The 19,107-nt window shown below is 44.5% G+C and overlaps 2 protein-coding genes across 3 annotated transcripts in view; one reads left to right on the forward strand and one right to left on the reverse strand.

Annotated features, from left to right (window-relative positions):
• Positions 1 to 19,107, forward strand: part of PHRF1 (PHD and ring finger domains 1) — a 45,146-nt gene that overhangs the window by 24,663 nt on the left and 1,376 nt on the right. For both annotated transcript variants that reach the window (XM_073347124.1, XM_073347123.1), the window contains exons 11-17: positions 1,932 to 2,119; positions 3,451 to 3,570; positions 6,628 to 6,782; positions 8,471 to 11,275; positions 12,620 to 12,696; positions 13,339 to 13,599; positions 15,340 to 15,468. In XM_073347124.1, the coding sequence (XP_073203225.1) occupies positions 1,932 to 2,119; positions 3,451 to 3,570; positions 6,628 to 6,782; positions 8,471 to 11,275; positions 12,620 to 12,696; positions 13,339 to 13,599; positions 15,340 to 15,468 (3,735 nt within the window). The remainder of the gene's footprint in view (positions 1 to 1,931; positions 2,120 to 3,450; positions 3,571 to 6,627; positions 6,783 to 8,470; positions 11,276 to 12,619; positions 12,697 to 13,338; positions 13,600 to 15,339; positions 15,469 to 19,107) is intronic.
• The window catches only part of IRF7 (interferon regulatory factor 7), a 61,645-nt gene continuing 48,147 nt past the window's right edge, over positions 5,610 to 19,107 (reverse strand). The window contains exon 13 of the mRNA XM_073347132.1: positions 5,610 to 5,641. Within this exon, the coding sequence (XP_073203233.1) occupies positions 5,625 to 5,641 (17 nt within the window). The 3' untranslated portion in view covers positions 5,610 to 5,624. The remainder of the gene's footprint in view (positions 5,642 to 19,107) is intronic.

Genomic DNA, 19,107 nt, shown 5'->3' on the forward strand with positions numbered 1-19,107 from the left:
GAGGGGTTGGAGCAAATGCGGTTGTATCGTAGAGCTTGGCTGTAGACAATGGACCGTGTGGTGTGGTCTGGGTGAAAGCTGGAGGCATGTAGGTAGGAATAGCAGTCAGTAGTTTCCAGTATAGGGTGGTGTTTATGTGACCATTGCTTATTAGCACCGTAATGTCCAGGAAGTGGATCTCTTCTGTGGACTGGTCCAGGCTGAGGTTGATAGTGGGATGGAAATTGTTGAAATCATGGTGGAATTCCTCAAGGGCTTCTTTTCCATGGGTCCAGATGATGGTGTCATCAATGTAGCGCAAGTAGAGTAGGGGCATTAGGGGACAAGAGCTGAGGAAGCGTTGTTCTAAGTAAGCCATAAAAATGTTGGCATACTGTGGGGCCATGCGGGTATCCATGGCAGTGCTGCTGATTTGAAGGTATTCATTGTCCCCAAATGTGAAATAGTTATGGGTGAGGAAAAAGTCACAAAGTTCAGCTACCAGGTTAGCCGTGACGTTATCGGGGATACTGTTCCTGACGGCTTGTAGTCCATCTTTGTGTGGAGTGTTGGTGTAGAGGGCTTCTACATCCATAGTGGCCAGGATGGTGTTTTCAGGAAGATCACCGATGGATTGCAGTTTCCTCAGGAAGTCAGTGGTGTCTCGAAGATAGCTGGGAGTGCTGGTAGTGTAGGGTCTGAGGAGGGAGTTTACGTAGTTAGACAATCCTGCTGTCAGGGTGCCAATGCCTGAGATGATGGGGCGTCCAGGATTCCCAGGTTTATGGATCTTGGGTAGCAGAAAACCCCAGCTTGGGGTTCTAGGGGTGTGTCTGTGCGGATTTGTTCTTGTGCGTTTTCAGGGAGTTTCTTGAGCAAATGGTGTAGTTTCTTTTGGTAACTGTGTGTTCCTACTGTAGCACTGTATGAAAAGAGCTTCTTCATGTTTCTCATTTGGACCAGTAATGCTAGGGATTGAGCATTTCTGCCCCTAACTCTTCCACTGAAATCCCTGGGAAACAGGAGTTTCTTCACTCCTTCTGCAGTATGGGAGAATGGGAAGTTAGTCTACTTGAACTAACATCTAAGCATATTTGCATGGCTTGCTGCCAAACCCTGGAATTAAACATATGGTTCAATGTATAAACTGAACCCTGCAGATTTCACACTCTGCTCTTGCGCATGAACTGCCACTTTTGTTTGACAGCAGTCCACGCTCACTTGAAATGTGAGTCTCCATCACCCTCTGTTTCTAAGCCCACTGATAAACTATGGAATTTTTACATCCATGTCAAACTTAAGGGTATGTCTACACTGCAAGCAGTACAGTGGCACAACTGCAGTGCTGCAGCTTGTCATACTCTGCTTTAAGTGGTGGTTATTCCCTACAGTTACAATTTTCCCTTTCCACTGTCTTTAGAGTAGTTAAGATCATGTGGAGTTTGATAGCATCCCTTTTGAATGACAGAACCTTGTGTTAAAGTATCGTATTTCAGAAATTAACTTGAGTGGTCATTTCAATGTAATATGTGCAACTTACTGAGTGTATATACTAGAAGCATGACGTACAGGTTCAATAAAAATGTTTTTACACAGAAATGTAAAATTACCCTCATCAACCTATGCAAGTTCCATTATACTGACTACAGTACACTAAATAAAAATAGTAAACGTTGCAGTCCTCACCATATCAGCTGGACACTAGTGAGAGAAGTTAGGGCCTCGAACACAGAGCACACTCATGCCCAACACCTCACGCATTCTTAACCTGCTCGCTCTGCAAACTTCAACCCAAATCAAAGTAAAACAATTTTTTGCAAACTGCCACATGCTTTTAGTGCCAGGTATCACCCCCTCTTCCCTCCTTACACTTGTAGCTAATTTGGATGTTGATAGAAGCCGATCTTACAATGCATAGTAGTTAACACCTTTTTTATCCTCATCCTGTCCAGGTGAAAAATGAGGTTACTGCACGCTCCCGTATTGCAAGAACTCTTGGCCTTGGTAAACCTGTACATGGAGCTTCATTCCCTTCTGTGTATAAAACGATAGAACCCTCACTTGGCCTTATGAGAGCAGATATTGGTGCAGCTTCTCTGTCTGTGTTTGGAGATCCCTATGAACTGGACCCATATGACAGGTAAGATCTTGGGATCAAGACCACAAATCTGATAATTTCTCAGATGTGTTCTAATGCTGTTAAAATATTTTAATACTAAATACCTGGATGCCTTCAAAATTAAATATTTTAAATATATATGTATTTGGAGGCGGGGTCATAATTAAGACTAAGATTATGTCAGAGGTCACAGATTCCGTGACTTCCAGAGATCTCTGTGACATTTTCTGCTTCACCCCGGAGCAGCGGAGCTGGAGCTTTCAGGTGGCAGGGGGCCCCCACACCTCTGAGCTGCTGCAAGGGGTGGGTGTTGGACCGCCCCCCACCGCCACAGTAGGGCTCAGGCTTTGGCTTGCATCACCCCTTCAGTCCCATTTTTGTCACCGTAATTTTTAGTAAAAGTCAGGGACAGGTTATGGACGATTAACAAAAATTCATGGAAGCCTGTGACCTGTCCCTGACTTTTACTAAAAATAACGATGACAAAATCTTAGCCTTAGTCATAATATTTACCAGTAATATAAAACTACAGACCAAAAGATGACTAGTGGTTGTGCCCAACTTCAGACTTTTTAGAGGGGCCTGATGTTCAGAAATTGCTGAGTATATCCACCCGCTGAAAATCAAGCCATTTTAAGAAGTCTCATGTCGGGCATGCAAAAATCATTAGTCACCTGTGTGTGAAGCTACTTAAGTGTCTTTAGAATCTGATTCTTGTTAACTAACTAGTGACTGAATGTGATATTCTTTATTAAGAAGTAGTTAGCAAATTTTGGGGGTTATAATGATGCAGTGCCTTAACTCTAAAAGTACAATGAATCTGTGGGGTTATATGGGTCTCTTCTCTCCCATTCCCCTTCAATTTTAGAATCTTGAATCAGAAGAAATCCTGCCAGATCATGTCAAAATGCCACTTCTGAGTCACTTATCTCATGAATAAGTCTGAAACCTCTTTTTAAAGCTTAATCTTAAATTGAAAAAGCATATTTGACCATTGTCATTAAAGGGATACTGCCAAATTGAAGTCTAATATATTTTAGAAAAGATTTAAAGATTGTTTCTGATAAGACATCTTCCCTTGAATATCCCCCTAACTTTTGTGATTTTATAGTTGTGTTTGCCCATATGTTAAAAAAAACGAAACAAAAAAACTTCCTTCCTGGTGCAGTTTGAGACACCCATACAAACCACTATAAAGAACTATTGTATGCAAAAAGTTAACTAAAATAAAGGGAGGAAACTTTTTTCCTATGTTCTTTCAGGTCTAGTAGCCTTCGCTGTGGTGTCAATAGTAGATAATTGTTTAAACAAGGGTTTTTAAGTTGACAGTTTCCCTTTGTGTGTGTTTGCAGTAATGAAGAGATTCCAGCCAACCCAGCTTCACCTGTGAGCGCCAAAAGGAGAATTCTTTCCCAGTCAGCATTAAGATCTCATCGGCCTGTGGCTAGACCCGTTTCTGTGGGACTTTCTGGGTAAGGCAGCCAAATTATTATTATTTTTTAATTGTATAAAAACAGACCGAAGGAGTCTGGGTCATAAGACTGAATGAGCTTTTTGACTCTGGGTATCCAGAATCAGAGCACATTTTGGCCCTTCTTGGGCAGTTGCTAAGGAACTTCAACTAAGGCTTTGTGTTTGTCACGGAAGTCATGGATGCGCCTGGTCTGGGGGCTGCCTGAGCAGCTTGGGCAGCCCCCAAGCCAGGTGCACCGGCCACTGCTGAGGCAATCTTGGGCCCTCCCCTGCCCCCCAGCAGCAGGAGTTTAGGAGTCGGGGAGCTAGGGGTTGGGGTGCGAGGCAGTGCTTACCTCGGGGTGGGGGGCTCCCCGGAAGGGTGACAGGAACTCCCCTCCCTGAGCTCCTAGGTCCACATGCTGCCTCTGCCTGTAGGCCCTGCCCCCGCAGCTCCCATTGGTCACGGTTCCCAGCCAATGGGAGCTGCAGACCTGGGGCTTGGGGTGGAGCAGAGGCAGCACATGCAGCTAGGAGCTGGGGTTGCTGCTTCCCAGGAGCTGGGCAGGGATCCTGATCAAGCCCCACCAACCCTTTTGAACCACCTCCCAGCACCCGCGGCACCCCTCGGGCTGCAATTCCCACCCCCCCCAAACAACTGTGGCACCCCCCCCATGCCACAACCCCCCAAGTACCCGGCATGCCCCCCAGCACCCACCACGCCCCCAGGGCCGCCCTCCTGAGCCACCCTCCCCACCCCCAGTTTTAGTCAGAGGTATATACTAAAAGTCATGGACAGGTCACAGGCTGAGAATTTTTGTTTATTGCCTGTGACCTGTCCATGACTTTTACTAAAAATACCTGTGACTAGAACATAGCCTTAACTATAATACATTTTACACTAGTAACAGTTCAATTAGTCACATTGAGACACCTGCAGTTGGGAGATTTTTTTTTTAAAGCACTTAGCCTTGTGCTTTAAACTCTGTCATGCTTTCTTTGGCTGTCTTTCCTCGTGATTCAGTGGATCCCATTTTTACATCCTCCTTGCTTGCTCCTCATTCAGTAGATCTAACTAACATTTTGAAATTTCAGATTTGGAAGTTATCCCTTCTTGTTCTGACGTGGTCGGGCCATTTGTTACCTTATATGTTTAAAATGCAACATTTGTCTGGGAGCACTGAGGAACCTGCAGTCTCTCTCAGTTAAAAATTGTGTCTGAGAAGTGGCGTGCACCACAAAAAAGGGTCCTCATATTGCACTTCAGAAGAGTGGGCATATAACTGGTTCTACACAATGCGGTGCAAGAAGCTGCATATAATCTGAGAAGGAGATCAGTAAACTAGCAGATGATTTGGGTGACTAATCTGTTTCCTCTGCCATTTGATAGAGGTTAGAAGGAGACTGAAGAAAGAGTGTTCACTTTTAACCTCCGGTTGTGTGTACTGGGCAGTCAGTGATTCAGCTTTCCTCTGTTCAAATAAGCAGCAGAATATTTGGGACAGTATCCCTTTAATAAACAGGAATGGAATGCTGGAACTGGGACGTTCAGTTGCAGTTGACTGGAGGAGTTGGCTGAAGGAAGTGCAGTGAGAGCTTCAGGATTCCAGTGTGTTGGTGGCTGGCGGAGACGGGACAGAGCTGAGCGAATGAGGGGAGGCCGGGGGACAGATTAGGGTATGAGTGAAAGGAAAAAGGAGAGTAAAAAACCCACTAGAGCAAGGAGAAAGTGAGTGTGGGGGAGAGAAGACTGGAAACACACACCCACACCCACCCACCCCACTGGAAAAATAAGGGAGCTCCAGGTTGTCATCTCACTGCCCCGATGGTATGATGGGTTTAAGTGGCTGCCTGTCTTTAGTTTGCAAGCAAGATAATCTCAGGAATAATGTGGTCATGCCTCTTGGCTATTTGATATTTTTCTCCACTTCCCCACCTCTCATTTGGAGGAAGAGGTTTTGGGAAGTCTCAGTGATCCTGTGGGATGGCTTTGGGGGTAGCTTCTTGTTCAGAAGGCAGAATTACTTACCTGTAATTCAGCAGCTCTGAAGACATCACTTGACTGAATTACTGCTCATCTTCCCATCAGAGCTAGAAGGCAAACATTTTTACACTATCTGGTAGTTCTGTCATGTAGGCATAAACTTCTGGCACAAATAATACTTTAAAGGTTGGACTGCTATTTGCGTTGTGCTCATCATGAACTGAAGTGGAGTGCCCCAAACGGCACTGAGACACTGGCACTTAGTCTGCCCTTCAGCTGTGCCTACTGGTGCCTCAGTGGGCCAATAATATTTGAGAGTTATGGAAGTTCTAGAAAAAAGACCCAAGAGTAGGCATCCAGTAAAATGATGTCTCCAGAGGAGACAAAGTATAGGTAAGTAATTTCCCTAATGGTTAGGTAATACAGGGAGAGGGCTTTGTGTTGTCTGTAGTTGAGCCCATTAATCTAGCTCTTGGATTTAATTTGTCATGCACTCCGGTTCTTTTACAATAGGTGCCCATAAACCACTAAGTTAACTTAAGTAAATTCTATGAGATAGTAATATAGGTCTGCTGAAAAGTAAACTGGGGAATGGGGAGGAAAGGTTGAGATAGACCAGACAGCTATGTTGGGAGATATGCTTATGATAAACTTCTGAATGACACATTATGGTTATTAAAAAAATTAATAAGGTCTTGGTAAAAAAGTGTGTGTTTTTCGAGCAATTGAGTGACACTTCCAAGTAGTGTTATTTCAGATGGCCACCGTAGTGGCTGAAGGCATTTGGCTTTAATTCTGATTTCATGCTTCAGAGCATACTGAAGACATGCAGGTATCTGATATAACCACTCACTTTGCCATTGTATGGCACCAGTCCAGAGAGTAGGTATTTTGACCACCTCTCAGCAGAGGGCAGCAGAAGCTGAATGCCTTTTGTGAAGCCAGCTCCTATAAAGGGAACTGTACTGGCTGAGCACACAGTTCTTTTGCAAGCCCCCAATAGCTGATCTTAGTCTCATTGTAATGTAATCCATTTGTACAGTCTGAGAGCAATGTAAAAGTAAGGAAAATGTAACCCATCTGTAACATGCAGGAGAAGTGTGCCTGTCTTGATTCCTGATCAAGAAACAGAAGCTTCCCCTGCGCCTGACCTGTTGGGAAGCATCCTGTCTGGACAGAGCCTCCTCATGATGAGTGGGTCTGATGTGGTCATCAACAGAGATGGTTCACTAACAGCAAAGAGGGCAGGTGAGGGTTTGGCTTCAGTTCTTAATTAACTGTTTCGTATTTAGTCACATGGGTCTCTATCCTATAAACACTACATATGTGCTTAACTTTGAGCATATACATAAACGTTTATGGGATCAGGGTGGTAGGTAGTAACTAGGGTCAAAATAGTAAGCTTTTGACATGTACACCCATGCTTCTGTTTTAATTGCATAGTGACAAGGTCATTGGAAGAACTGGTTTAATTGGAGGTGGTGGTTGTCACTGTATAAGTATGGCCCTACCAAATTCACAGTCCATTTTGTTCGATTTCACGGTCATAGGAATTTAATACTTGTAAATTTCATGATGTCAGCTATTTAGATCTGAAATTTCAGGGTGTTGTGATTGTAGGGGTCCTGACCCGAAAAGGAATTGTGGGTGAGGTCGTAAGGAGGTTGTAGGGGGTGTTGCGGTGCTGCTACCCATACTTCTGCGCTGCTCTTGGCGGCGGCGCTACTTTCAGAGCTGGGCAGCTGGAGCATGGTGGCTCCTGGCCGGGAGCGCAGCTCTGAAGGCAGAGCCGCTGCCAGCAGCAGCACAGAAGTAAGGATGGCCTGGTATGGTATTGCCACCCTTACTTCTGCGCTGCCTGCCAGAGCTGGGCCCTCAGTCAGCAGCCGCCACTCTCTGGCTGCCCAGTCTGAGGGCAGCAGCACAGGACTATGGGTGGCATGGCATGGTATTGCCACCTTTACTTCTGCGCTGCTGCTGGCAGGGCGGTGCCTTCAGAGCAGGGCCCACGTCCAATAGCTGCTGCTCTCTGGCCGCCCAGCTCTGAAGGCAGCGCAGAAGTAAGGGTGGCAATACTGTGACTCCTCTAAAATAACCTTGCAAACCCCCCCCCCCCACAACTCCCTTTTGGGTCGGTCAGGACTCCCAATTTGAGAAACACTGGTCTCCCCCTGTGAAATCTGTATAGTATGGGGTAAAAGCACACAAAAGACCAGATTTCATGGGGGGAGACTAGGTTTCACGATCCGTGACACGTTTTTCATGGCCACGAATTTGGTAGGGCCCTATATATAAGTACTGCACTGTAGCTGTTTTGTCATTTATCACAACTCTCAGTGAACTGGATTAAGCAAAGGGAACTTAAAACCCATTTTTCCTGGAATTTTACATGTTTACTGCCTTCTTATTTGTGAAGTACACTGTAAATGGTATGAACAGATAGCTCAAAGTACAGCGATGAAGAGCTGGGCAAGAAAATTAAATACTTGGTAGGGTAGGTGCTGTGTTCATATATTCAGGTACATGCACTCTCCTGACTTAATCATTCTTATCTTGGAAAATATCTGTTCATATTGAAAACTTAAACATAATTCTTAAAGCTAATTGTTCTTTAGTTCCCCACATATCGCTGTCCACATATGTTAATTGGTCTATGGCTAAAAGATTAGAGACCATCTCATTATATGGCCTTTGGTGTTTCCAAGTGCAGTTTTTACTCTACTAGTGGTATTTGATTGCCACAAAGACACCATTGTCCAACATAAGCCTTGAGCATTTGACTAAAATGGTAGTGGGTGTGGTGGCTTGCTGTTGCCAAGAATGCTTCCACAGGCAAAAGTGGAAGATTAAGACTTGTACAGAGTTAATGTTACTTTCATTTTGGAATAAAAGAAGTAAATGTTGAAAAGATTAACTTTTTCTTTTGTATGTTTTAGTTCCGTCACTGCAGAGAAACTCACTTAGTGACTTAAGAGTAGAAGATGGATCAGGAGAAAATCTTCAACCAAGTACATTGCACTCAGGGACCATAGCAAGCAGCTCCAGTGCAGAACCTTTAGTTTCATTGGGGCTGAATCCTCACACCACCTCATCAAGCTTATTTTCAACATCATCCTCATTAAGCAGGTTCAAGAAGGCAGTGAACCCGGCACAGACAACAGCGGGAAGAGCAGCTGTTAGATTAGAATATTCAATGACTCCTAGATCTGTTCAGACTCTTAGTGTGGCAAATCCAAGCAGACCTGGTCTAAAATCAGATGAAATGCCTAGATTTAATGGGGATTCTAAACATGCAGTGCCCTCTTGCTCCACATTTTCAAAACCCTTCAACAGTAACTCTAATTTGAGTTCAAAAAGTGTAGATGTGAGACAGCTGCTAAAACCAGCAGCTCCCAAGAGGCTTGATATCTCTGAGCTTCCCAGGATACCAAAGATTAAAAAGGAAGTCGTCAGCAGGCATTCGGAATCAGAACCTTCAGGGAACCAAAACTGTGACATCCCCAGTTCCTGTATAACCCAGCTGACTGGCAAAGGGAGCACTAATCAGTCAGGAAAAGGTAGCAAGATGGAAAGCAACAAGTCAAATACCAAGGAATCTCAACAACAGACACACACAAGTGGAGGCTCTTTTTCCACAAATACAGGTGTCTATGGGAGTACAACACTGCTGGGGTCATCCAGGAGTAAAGGTGTAAGCTCTTCTTTTGAGAGCTTTAAGATTAATATTCCTGGAAATGCAGGGCATTCCAGCAGACTGTCTAATCCTGGGTTTTGTAATACCTTCCGCCCTGTAGACAACAAAGTGCAACGGAAAGAGAATCCTTCCCCTCTCTTCTCAATTAAAAAACCAAAGCAGATCAAAAGTGAAATATTATACGATCCCTTTGATCCAACAGGCTCAGATTCAAGTTCAACAAACAGCAGTCCTGAAAGGCTTGTCTCAGGGGTGCCGCTAACAAATATCACCAGAACCATTTCGATTGAAAGTCCCAGAGTTCAAACATTTCAAACTGTACGTCGTTTTACCCCTTACACGGTAGAAAATATCTTTGGGTCGGGTGCTGAATCATCTGATGTTCCATCAAGTAACACAGAGTCTCATGATGATGTGACAATAGAGGGTAGGATTGTGGAACAGATCTCCGATACTGAACAAGAAAAAATGGATGAGGAAGAATCTCAAAGCAGTCCCTGTACTTCCTCTGCAGTCAAACGAACTTCTAATCTGGAGTATTTAAAAGAAGAAAGCAGAGAAAGTCCTCGTGTGTTCTTTGATGCAGAAGACCTAGCTAGAGTTAATATGAAGCTGGAGCCAGATAGCCATTCTAGTAATGATGGGCAGCAAAAAATCCATAAAAGAGAACAAGTGGAGAGAGAGTCGCGTTCCCGATCCCGGTCAAACTCCAGCTCCCGAAGCCGGAAAAAATTGAAAAGAAAAAAGACACTCCTCAAAGAACATAAGAGAATCCCATCAAGGTCCAGGTCAAGAACACGCTCGAAGGAAAGAAGCTCCAGGTCCGCCTCTTGGTCAGCTGAAGAGGACTACAGTAAAATGCGCAAACTGAAATCCAAGAACAGGAGGTCTTCTAGTGATCGTTCCAGTAGTCATGAACGATCAAAAAAAAAGAAAGCAAAGGATAAAACGAAAGACAAAAAAGCAAAAGGTTCCTGGTCCAGGGACAGAAAGAAATCCCGGTCACGCTCAGGGAGTCCTGACAGCTCCTCTTTTGAGTTTTATGAAAGTCGAAAAAAGAAAAGGCGATCTGGCTCTCGATCAAGAGGAAGAGAGCGTTCCCGATCAAATAGCATTGAGAGAACTAAAAGGCGGAAGCACAGGAGAGACAAAAGCTATGAGAGATACGATAAAAAAGATAATAGCTCAAGGCCAAGGGAGAGAAAGAGATCAAGATCCAGGTCACGGGAGAGGAGAAAATGGAGATCTAGGTCACCCTCTGTATCGAGGTCAAGGGAGCACAAAAGCACTAAATCTAGGGGGAAAAGGCCACGATCTAGATCACGCTCCAAGGAAAGAAAGCACAAGCCAAAAGAGGGGTCATCGCTTTCTACTCCAGAGAAGGATCAGAGGTCTTCAGATGACAATGTATCTAGTGTTTTTGTACATTGTCATTCTTTGAAACAAGAGCTGGAAGAGCCAACACCGGAAGATGTTTCCTTAAACCTCCAGTCAGCCAGCATACCCGAAAAGGAGACTCCAAGAGACACTGTTGTACGACAGGAAAATGCCCAAGAGAGTGCAGAGATGGAGCAAATCTCTGAGGAATTTACAAATGAAGCTGCGCCCCCGCTGCCAGAGAACACAAATTTTCTTGCTTCACACGACAATATAGATGCTTCCCTTGAGAGGGAATTAATAGATGGGACTGATTCAGCTGTGGTTAGTAGCCACAACAGTGTGAACCTGGAGGAGACTACAACTAAAATAGAAGATATTGAAGTGTGTCCATCTCTAATAGAATCACCTCGAGAGAAGGAAGTTATTGTGCAGGATGAAAGTGACGCAACACCAACCCAAAGCTTATCTGAAAATAAAGTTGTGGAGTGTGTGAAAGATGCTAACGATGAGTGCCCCGAGTTAGATAAAAAAGCCAATGATGTAAATAAGCCTGAGCTGGAGGCAGTATCTCAGGGTCCTGTGTTGAAAGCTAAAGCACTTGTGAAAAGGGTTACATGGAATTTACAAGAGGAAGAAAGTGATGCATTGATTGCTGAAAAAACACCAAGTAAGTTTGTGCGGGGGTGCGTGTGTGTGTGTGTGTGTGTTGCCAGAAAAAAGTCATAACTAAGGATATGATTTGGTCACAGATTCCATGACTTTAGCAGATCTCCTTGACTATTTTGGCTTGGGCTTCAGCCCCACCATGATTCTGTACATTTTTGCTATGACTTCTCTGTGAATTTTGCCTAATTTTACTGTGACAAAATCATATCCATAATAATAATGCATTGAGTATGTTGTCTGTAAGGGACCGTGTTGGTGAAATAGAAAGCTGTCTCACACTTGTGTAGTGAAACTCTGAAGAAAAGTCATTGTCATAACTGTGTATGTCTACCCTACAAGCAGCACAGCTGCAACTACACTGCATAGATAGTTGCTACAGCTATGGAAGGGGTTTTTCAATTCCTGTAGTAAATCCACCCTCTTGAGAGGCAATAGCTAGGTAGTCAGAAGAATTCTTCCATCAGCCTGGCTGCATCTATGGGGGGAGGGAGGGTTAGGTTGGCTTAATTACATCACAGAGGGTATGAAATTTTTCACAGCCCTGTGCGATGGAGCTGGGTCAATCTAATTTTTAGGTGCTGACCAGGTCTCTCATTGTCTAAAGTGACCAGTGGCACAGATAACTGCTCTTCACTCTTGTTAGCCCTGCAGAGCCAACACAGCTAAGAGGGACGTAACGGGATTTTGTTCCTTCTTGTGCATCAACTGAATTGTTTGACAAGTTCCAATCAGTTATACTTGTGCAAACCCAATAAAAACAATAGGCTTACACAGATGTCTCTTGGCTCGTAATTGAAAGGCAGTGAGATTGTTCAGGTGTAGCCACAGACCTTCTTTGTCCTGTGGAGCCTCAGTGCTGTGTGTGATTGTGATGGAAAGAATCCAGCTGGACTCAGATCCCAGGTTGAGTGTGCAAGACTGGGAGAAAAATCATCTTTTTACTTAGCACATGTGATATGGAAATCATTGAGACAATATGAACATAAGTCTGTCCTTGCAAGGCTGTTAAACCTCTTTCAGAGTAGAACTGCATCACAAACATCTTATTGGGGCATGATTTTCAAAAAGTGATGAGCAGCCTCTAAAATTCAGATGTTTCAAGCTGGTCACCCAAAATCACTAGTTACTTTTGAAAATGTGGGCTAGTGTGTGTAATCATATTTTCTTTTTGCAGCTGAAAATCCTCACTTAGCAGAAGTTGTGAAATATAAACTTAGTCACTGCACAGAATTCTTTCTTAGCCAGTCACATCGCTAGATTTTTGCTTTTCTTACGGCTTGCTTTGTACTTGTGATGCATTGGGTTTATCACTGGTGTTAAATGCTTTTTTTCTTGGGAATTTTAGGAGTGCCATTTTACAAACTTCAGAGAGCGAAGGAAGGGGCCTGGAAAGCAGAGGACTTGAGCCAAACATTAAATCAGGTGCAGTTAAATGAGCCTCCTCCAACCAATTATATGATTCCTGAGCCTATGTTTCCTGATCTAGATTCCTCTCAGGTTGGTTCTGACTCCAAAAGCGAAGTGTCATGGAAGGCCATTCCACCTCATCCGTGACCTCGTTGTGCCCTGCCCCTTTCATTACAGAATTCTGCTCCTTCCTCTGCGTGTAGTACATTCCATACAGCCCATGCACTTCAGCAATCCGCTAACTGCTTATTCCTTCAAACCGTGCTCACACTTAGATTAAAAATCAAAGTTCATTACTTTACTTTGCAATATACTTATAGCTTCTGTTTTCCAGCATTTATTTGCCCCCCAAAATCTTGCTTTTGGGGAACAAATTGTCTTGCTGTAAAACCCAGCTTTTTGGCCATGGTTCATACTATAAATGCTTGTCCGTCTGTGCTGCCCGCCAGTGAGAAGTTGAGTAGAAGTAGTGCTGGCTGCTGGAGCACAGAAGTCTTGCTGTGGCATGGAAACCTCAGCCCTTTTGACTTAAAGAAATGTTTAGCAGTAAGTCACTTCTCTGTTTCAGTGGGTAAAAGCTGCTTTTAAATTCCCTAAACTCTGCTTTTCTGCACTGTAATATCAAGAAGCGTTTGCCAAAGTGTCTCTATTTTGCAGGTATACAGTCAAAATATACCTTTGACACCACCTCTGCCCTCAAGCCTGCCACCCTATGCACCAGTCAGTCAGCCCACAGTTCAGTTCATAATGCAGGGGAGTCTTCCTCTGCTTGGCTGTGTGGCAGGACAGAGTTTGACTCCAGAGCCAGACAGCCTGGCTACGGCTTCTGAACCAGGAAATCAGGCTGCTTCGGTTGGAGACGTGGAAGAGAAAATCAAAGCACCTAAGCCTCCACTGGATAAAACAAAAAATGAAGAAGTGAGTGAAAGCCCTGATGTTAACATATATCTAGAGTTATGTGCTCAGGCTGTGCCAATCCCACTGAGGCATTTGTGTGTTGTCATAAATCATGAGCAACACTTCCGTGGCTTGTCACTATAATCAGAAATGAGAGATGAATGAGATGTTCTGTTTTGTTTAACTTGTTTTAGGGTCACAAATATTTCATGCCGTGTGACTTCACTGTCCCTAATGCCACAGAGTGACTAACTTTGCTTTGGATCACTGTGCTGCCAGTGGAACACTGGACCAACCTTGTCTTTGGTTTATCTGGGTCTTCCTCTGTGTGACAACTCTTTTGTGTGTCAGACCCATTCCTAGGTCTCTACCCTAGTTAGTTTCACTCTGCAGCTTCTGCTAGACCACAGGAGCAGACCTCTGCTGTAGCTGAGTGCTCTTAGAAAGAGGAGGTGAGGCTCTTTTCTGCATAGCCACCTACCCCTCTCTCCTGCCCATCACAATGAAACTGACTAGGACTGCATCAGTTTCTTGCTTCTATTTGTTGGCATCAAACCACCACAAGTGTGAAATTTCTCTGCAGGGGTGTTTGAGTGCAGTTTAAAACATTTGGGATGCTTGACCTACTATCAAATGCCAAATGGTAAATTCCTGAAAGCCAGAATGTTCAAACTTGCATAAATACCTGAATTAATTCTCTTCTGTTTTGAAATGGACATAATTTGGGTACAGCAGAAGTCTAGATACTTTAGTTAGAGAATCATAGAAATGTAGGGCTGGAGTGGGCTTCAGGAGGTTATCTAGTCCATCCCCCTTTGCTGAGACAGGACAAAATATACCTAGACCATCCCTGACAGGTATTTTGTCTGACCTGTTCTTAAAAATCTCCAATGATAGAAATTCCACCGCCTCCCTTAGTAACTTATTCTAGTACTTAATTATCCTTATAATTAGAAATTTTTTCCTGCTATCTAATCTAACCTAATCTAATTTCCTTTGCTACATATTAAGTTCATTACTTCTCGTCCTACCTGCATTACATCCACTGCCAGTGCCTTGATGCTGAGTTGGGTTTCTTGATTGGATTCACTATCTATCTTTGGGCCTGTAATAGTTATTAACACCTATGTGCAAGTCCTAAAAATCACGTTTATTATATCTACTGCTGGGTCCATAAAAAAAGGCTTACTAACACTGATAATCCATGACTGAGCAGCAATTTTTATGTAGTGTGAATTCAGTTGCAACAGAAGAATTGTAAGCTGCTTTTGATGTGATTTGTAATACTTTATCTTGGAGACCTCTCTACTACCTATGTTTTCTGTGTAATGTTAGGGCTATTTGAAGTTGAAGTGTTATCTTCCCAGCTGTGATTTGCCTTCATAAACAATCTCAGAGCCTTTTAGGTACTCTCTTTATCAATGGATGGATGCTTCACATTCAAGGCTGCTGGATTAGGGAGGTTAGTTCAAAAAATTAATAAACAAGTGAATTGAGGAATGACTGTCAAAATGTAGTAGAACCCTCATTTTTTTTCAGAGTAACTTGGCACTGAGCAGGGTTTCACTGGAACAGAAATTGTAGTTTGCACAACGTGTGACTTTCATTCTAGTTCACTATAAGTGGGTTTCACTGCACTTGTAACTCTTTAAGTCTTGAAATAAATCTTCACTTTGTCAGCTGACTTTTTTAATAGGGCTGGACTTGGGAGGCTGCTTACAGATAATCTTGGGTTACTCATTCTTCCTTTTTGCTTTGTAGTATATGAAGAAACTCCACATGCAAGAGAGGGCTGTGGAAGAAGTGAAACTTGCCATTAAGCCCTTTTACCAGAAGAGGGAGATTACCAAGGAGGAATACAAAGATATTCTCCGAAAAGCAGTACAAAAGGTTAAAAAAAAAAAAAAAATGTTTACTTTTAAAACAGAAGGGGAACTGCACGGACAGTTAGGTGCCAAAGCTTGGATTACATTTATAAGCTCTTGTAGTTACATGCTGTAACAGAGTGGCAGATTCTAGAACTCTACATGGGATCTTGCAGAGCTTCGACATAAGAACTAGGTGTTTTAGGCAGTGCTGATAGCATCACCTATTATTAAAGTTCTCTGACACTTCCCGTTTTAATACCCTGTTTTTCGGTTGCTAATAACTTTGCCAAGCTTTAACTGGTTGGGCTGATATTTTCCATGTTGGGGTTCTGCCTCAGGCTGAATTGTCTTTGGAAAATTTCAGCCAAAACAGTCTCATTTCCAAGACTGAGCTAGGGAAGTATACGTTGTTTTTCTCCTGCTAAATTCTGTGACCTTTTCTTGGAACAGCACATGTCCCCAAGCTTTGGAGCAGGGACTTGACATTTGGCAGGAGGTGGCCTTTTCATCAAAGATGTGCCTTTTGCCATCCCCCTGAAAATCTGCCCAAGTTGTAAGACTTTGAAAAATCGCGGTTCACGTGTACTTGGGCTTCTTTAGTTTTAGCTTCTAAAATGGAAGAAGATTCTCAATTCATGGAGCTCATTTGAGCTTCTCTGAGTGCTGACCAGGCTGCGCATGCACCATCCCCACAGCTCAGCTGAGCATGTTCCCTCCAGCCCAGAACTCCAGGGGAAAAGCCAGACTTTCCTTGAAATAGTTGATCCCCACTGCTCTGGGGTGGGCTGGGCATTGACAGTGAGAGCAGGGAGTTTCTCTCTCCTGCACTCTCCCTGACCTCTCCCTGCTGGCATCCATGTAACTTGGAGGAAGCATTTGATTCAAATGCAGAGGGAATAAAAACTGGACTGGGGGAGAGCAAGGCTGGATCAGGCTTAGTGTCTGAGACTGGGAGGGGATGGGTAAGGGAGAGAAACTGGCACGGGCTGGGAAGAGACTGAGATTGGGCAAGGAGGCAGATTCAAAACCAGAGGGAGAGAGACTAGAACTAGGAGCTAATGAAGGAAATGGAGGGGTGGCGAACAAGAGCTGGGGGTGGAACATTGATACTGGATGAGGAGACTGGGCTGGCTGACTGGGCAAGAAGCCAGGGATGGGGTAGGCAAAGGGAGGCTGAAATTGAATGAGGAGAATGACTGTGAGTAGGAGTCAGTGAGGAGGAAGCAGGAGAGAGTGGACGAGGAACTGGGAGAGGGAGAGACTGGCAGTGCATGGGAGAGGTTGGGATTTAGGGAGCCTGGAGGGGGTTATTAGAACCAATGGGGCAAGCAGACTGGGGACTGAAGAGTGGAACTGGAGATTGGGGAAACAAGGCGAATGGTACTGGGATAAGGAGCCAAGGGTATGGAAGAAACGGAACTGGGACAGGGATGGAGACAGGGCAGAAGGGATCAAGCTTGGGAAACGGGCAAAATATTCTGTGCCTACTAGATGATACTCACCTCCTGATTCTAGAATAGAATTAGAGATTCTTGAGTCTCGCCATTCCTCTGCTGTCAGCAAATATCCATGAATTCTGTTGGCACAGTATGTGTCTCATCCTATTCTAAATGCTGGTCCCTATAGAGGGTGACAACTTACTACTGTCAGGTAGTCTATTAGGTCTGTGCAGTTGATGTAAAGGTTTTAACCCTGCTGCTGACCCATAGGGATGTGTACATGATGCCATGTAATTGAATTTCTATACTTTCAATTTGCTTTGTTGAAAAACCTAGGAAATTACATACAGACTACATTTTAAAAAAACATTAAGGTTGGAGAGTCAAGTACTCGGTTAGGAAATGCCAGAATTCAGGTTGCTTGTGCAACTTGAATTCAGCCCTTTTGTGTGTATTCATTATCATACAGTCTTTAATTACATGATCATGCAGTACAGTGCTCAGTTCTTGAGCAGCTTTTAATATTTTGTTTTATGCTCACTGTTCTGTGTGTGGCTTTAGGCCTTTTTTGTTGCTCGCTAATCAAATTCTTCAAAGACACAATTATTATTTTCCTCATGGGTTTTTCTATGGCATTCATCAAAATAGTATCCAAGTGCTTCACAAATATTATCTTCATAATACTTCTGTGGTGGTGGTGAGTGGCATTATCCCCATTTTGCAGATTGGCCTCTCATGCCACAGTTGCCTAAAGAAATCCACTATTTTGAGTGCCCAATTTGAGACATGTAGAGCTGATTTTTCAGAGTTCTTAGCCTTATAGAGCACTTCATACATTCAAAGCACAGCTCCTGGTGACTTCATGCTCAGCACTTCTGCAAGTCAGCCACTCAGAAATTAAGGAACACGTAATTATTGATCACCTGTGAAAAGTTTCGTATAGGTGACTTGCCCAGCATTACATAGAAACTCTGTGGCAGAGGCAGGGATTGAATCCAATTCTCTAAGGTAGCATTCAACTGCCTTAACTATGAGATTGCCCTTCCTCTTCCTGCAATCTCCTGACTCCTCCATTGCACACATTCCAGCTTCTGCAACAGTTTAGGCTGGGGTCCTATAGACAACAGGCTGCTTCACTACGCAACCCTGATTCATCACTAGAGCAGATCCATCCTGTTCCCTGAATGAGGCAGGAGGCCTATGGAACATATAATATGTGGATCATGTGTTTAAGACCATATCAAATGCATAAACACAAGGGGGCTGAATTAAGGTTGCACAGGCAACCTGAATTCTGGCATTTCCTAACTTTTGAGTGTTTGACTTTGCAACTGTAAAACATTCTTTTAAATGTAGCTTTTAGTGTTGTTATTTTGGGTCATTCTGTCTCAGGATTTTGAATTCTGCATAGAGATGCAGAGATTTTGCCAAGCCACTTGGACGTTATGTCCAATAAGCTTCATTGTAGGTACATAAGAGGAGTCAGTCTTTCTGAAATGATGAGAATCATGCTCCAGTGACAGAAATCCTCCAGGGAAAACCTCAGAGGAGCCCTTTCTGCGGCGCAAGCTTAGACTGACATCTGTGTTCTGTTACGTTTGAGTTACCAATAAAGCCAGCTAAAGCAGAGGTGGGCAAGCTTTTTGGGCCGAGGGCCACATCTGGGTGGGGAAATTGTATGCAGGGCTGGGGCAGGGGGTTGGGGTGCGGAATGTGGGAGGGGGTGTGGTATGCAGGAACGGGCTCAGGTAAGGGATTGGGGCAGAGGAGGGGTGCGGGGTGTATGATGGGGCTCAGGGAAGGGGGTTGGGGTGCAGGAGGGGTGCGGAGTGCAGGAGAGGGCTCAGGGCAGGGGTGCAAGAGGGTTGCGGGAGGGAGCTCAGGGCAGGGGGTTGAGGTGCAAGAGGTGTGTGGGGTGCGGCGGGGGCTCAGGGCACGGAGTTGGGGTGCAGGAGGGGTGCAAAGTGCAGGCGGGGCTTAGGGCAGGGAGTTGGGGGGGCAGGGGTGCAGGAGGGGTTCGGGCTCCGGCCTGGTGCCGCTTATCTAAAGCGGCTCTGGGGCGGCAGCGGTGTGCACCGGGGCCAGGGCAGGCTCTGTGGGGGGACCACAGGGCTCCATGTGCTGCCCTTGCCACGCCTCCAGGGACCTCCCCCGAAGCTCCCATTGGCCCCGGTTCCCTGTTCCCGGCCAATGGGAGCTGCGGGGGGGCGGTGCCTGGAGGC

This window comes from Lepidochelys kempii, chromosome 6 (assembly GCF_965140265.1).
Source record: "Lepidochelys kempii isolate rLepKem1 chromosome 6, rLepKem1.hap2, whole genome shotgun sequence".
NCBI classification, from domain to species: domain Eukaryota; kingdom Metazoa; phylum Chordata; order Testudines; family Cheloniidae; genus Lepidochelys; species Lepidochelys kempii.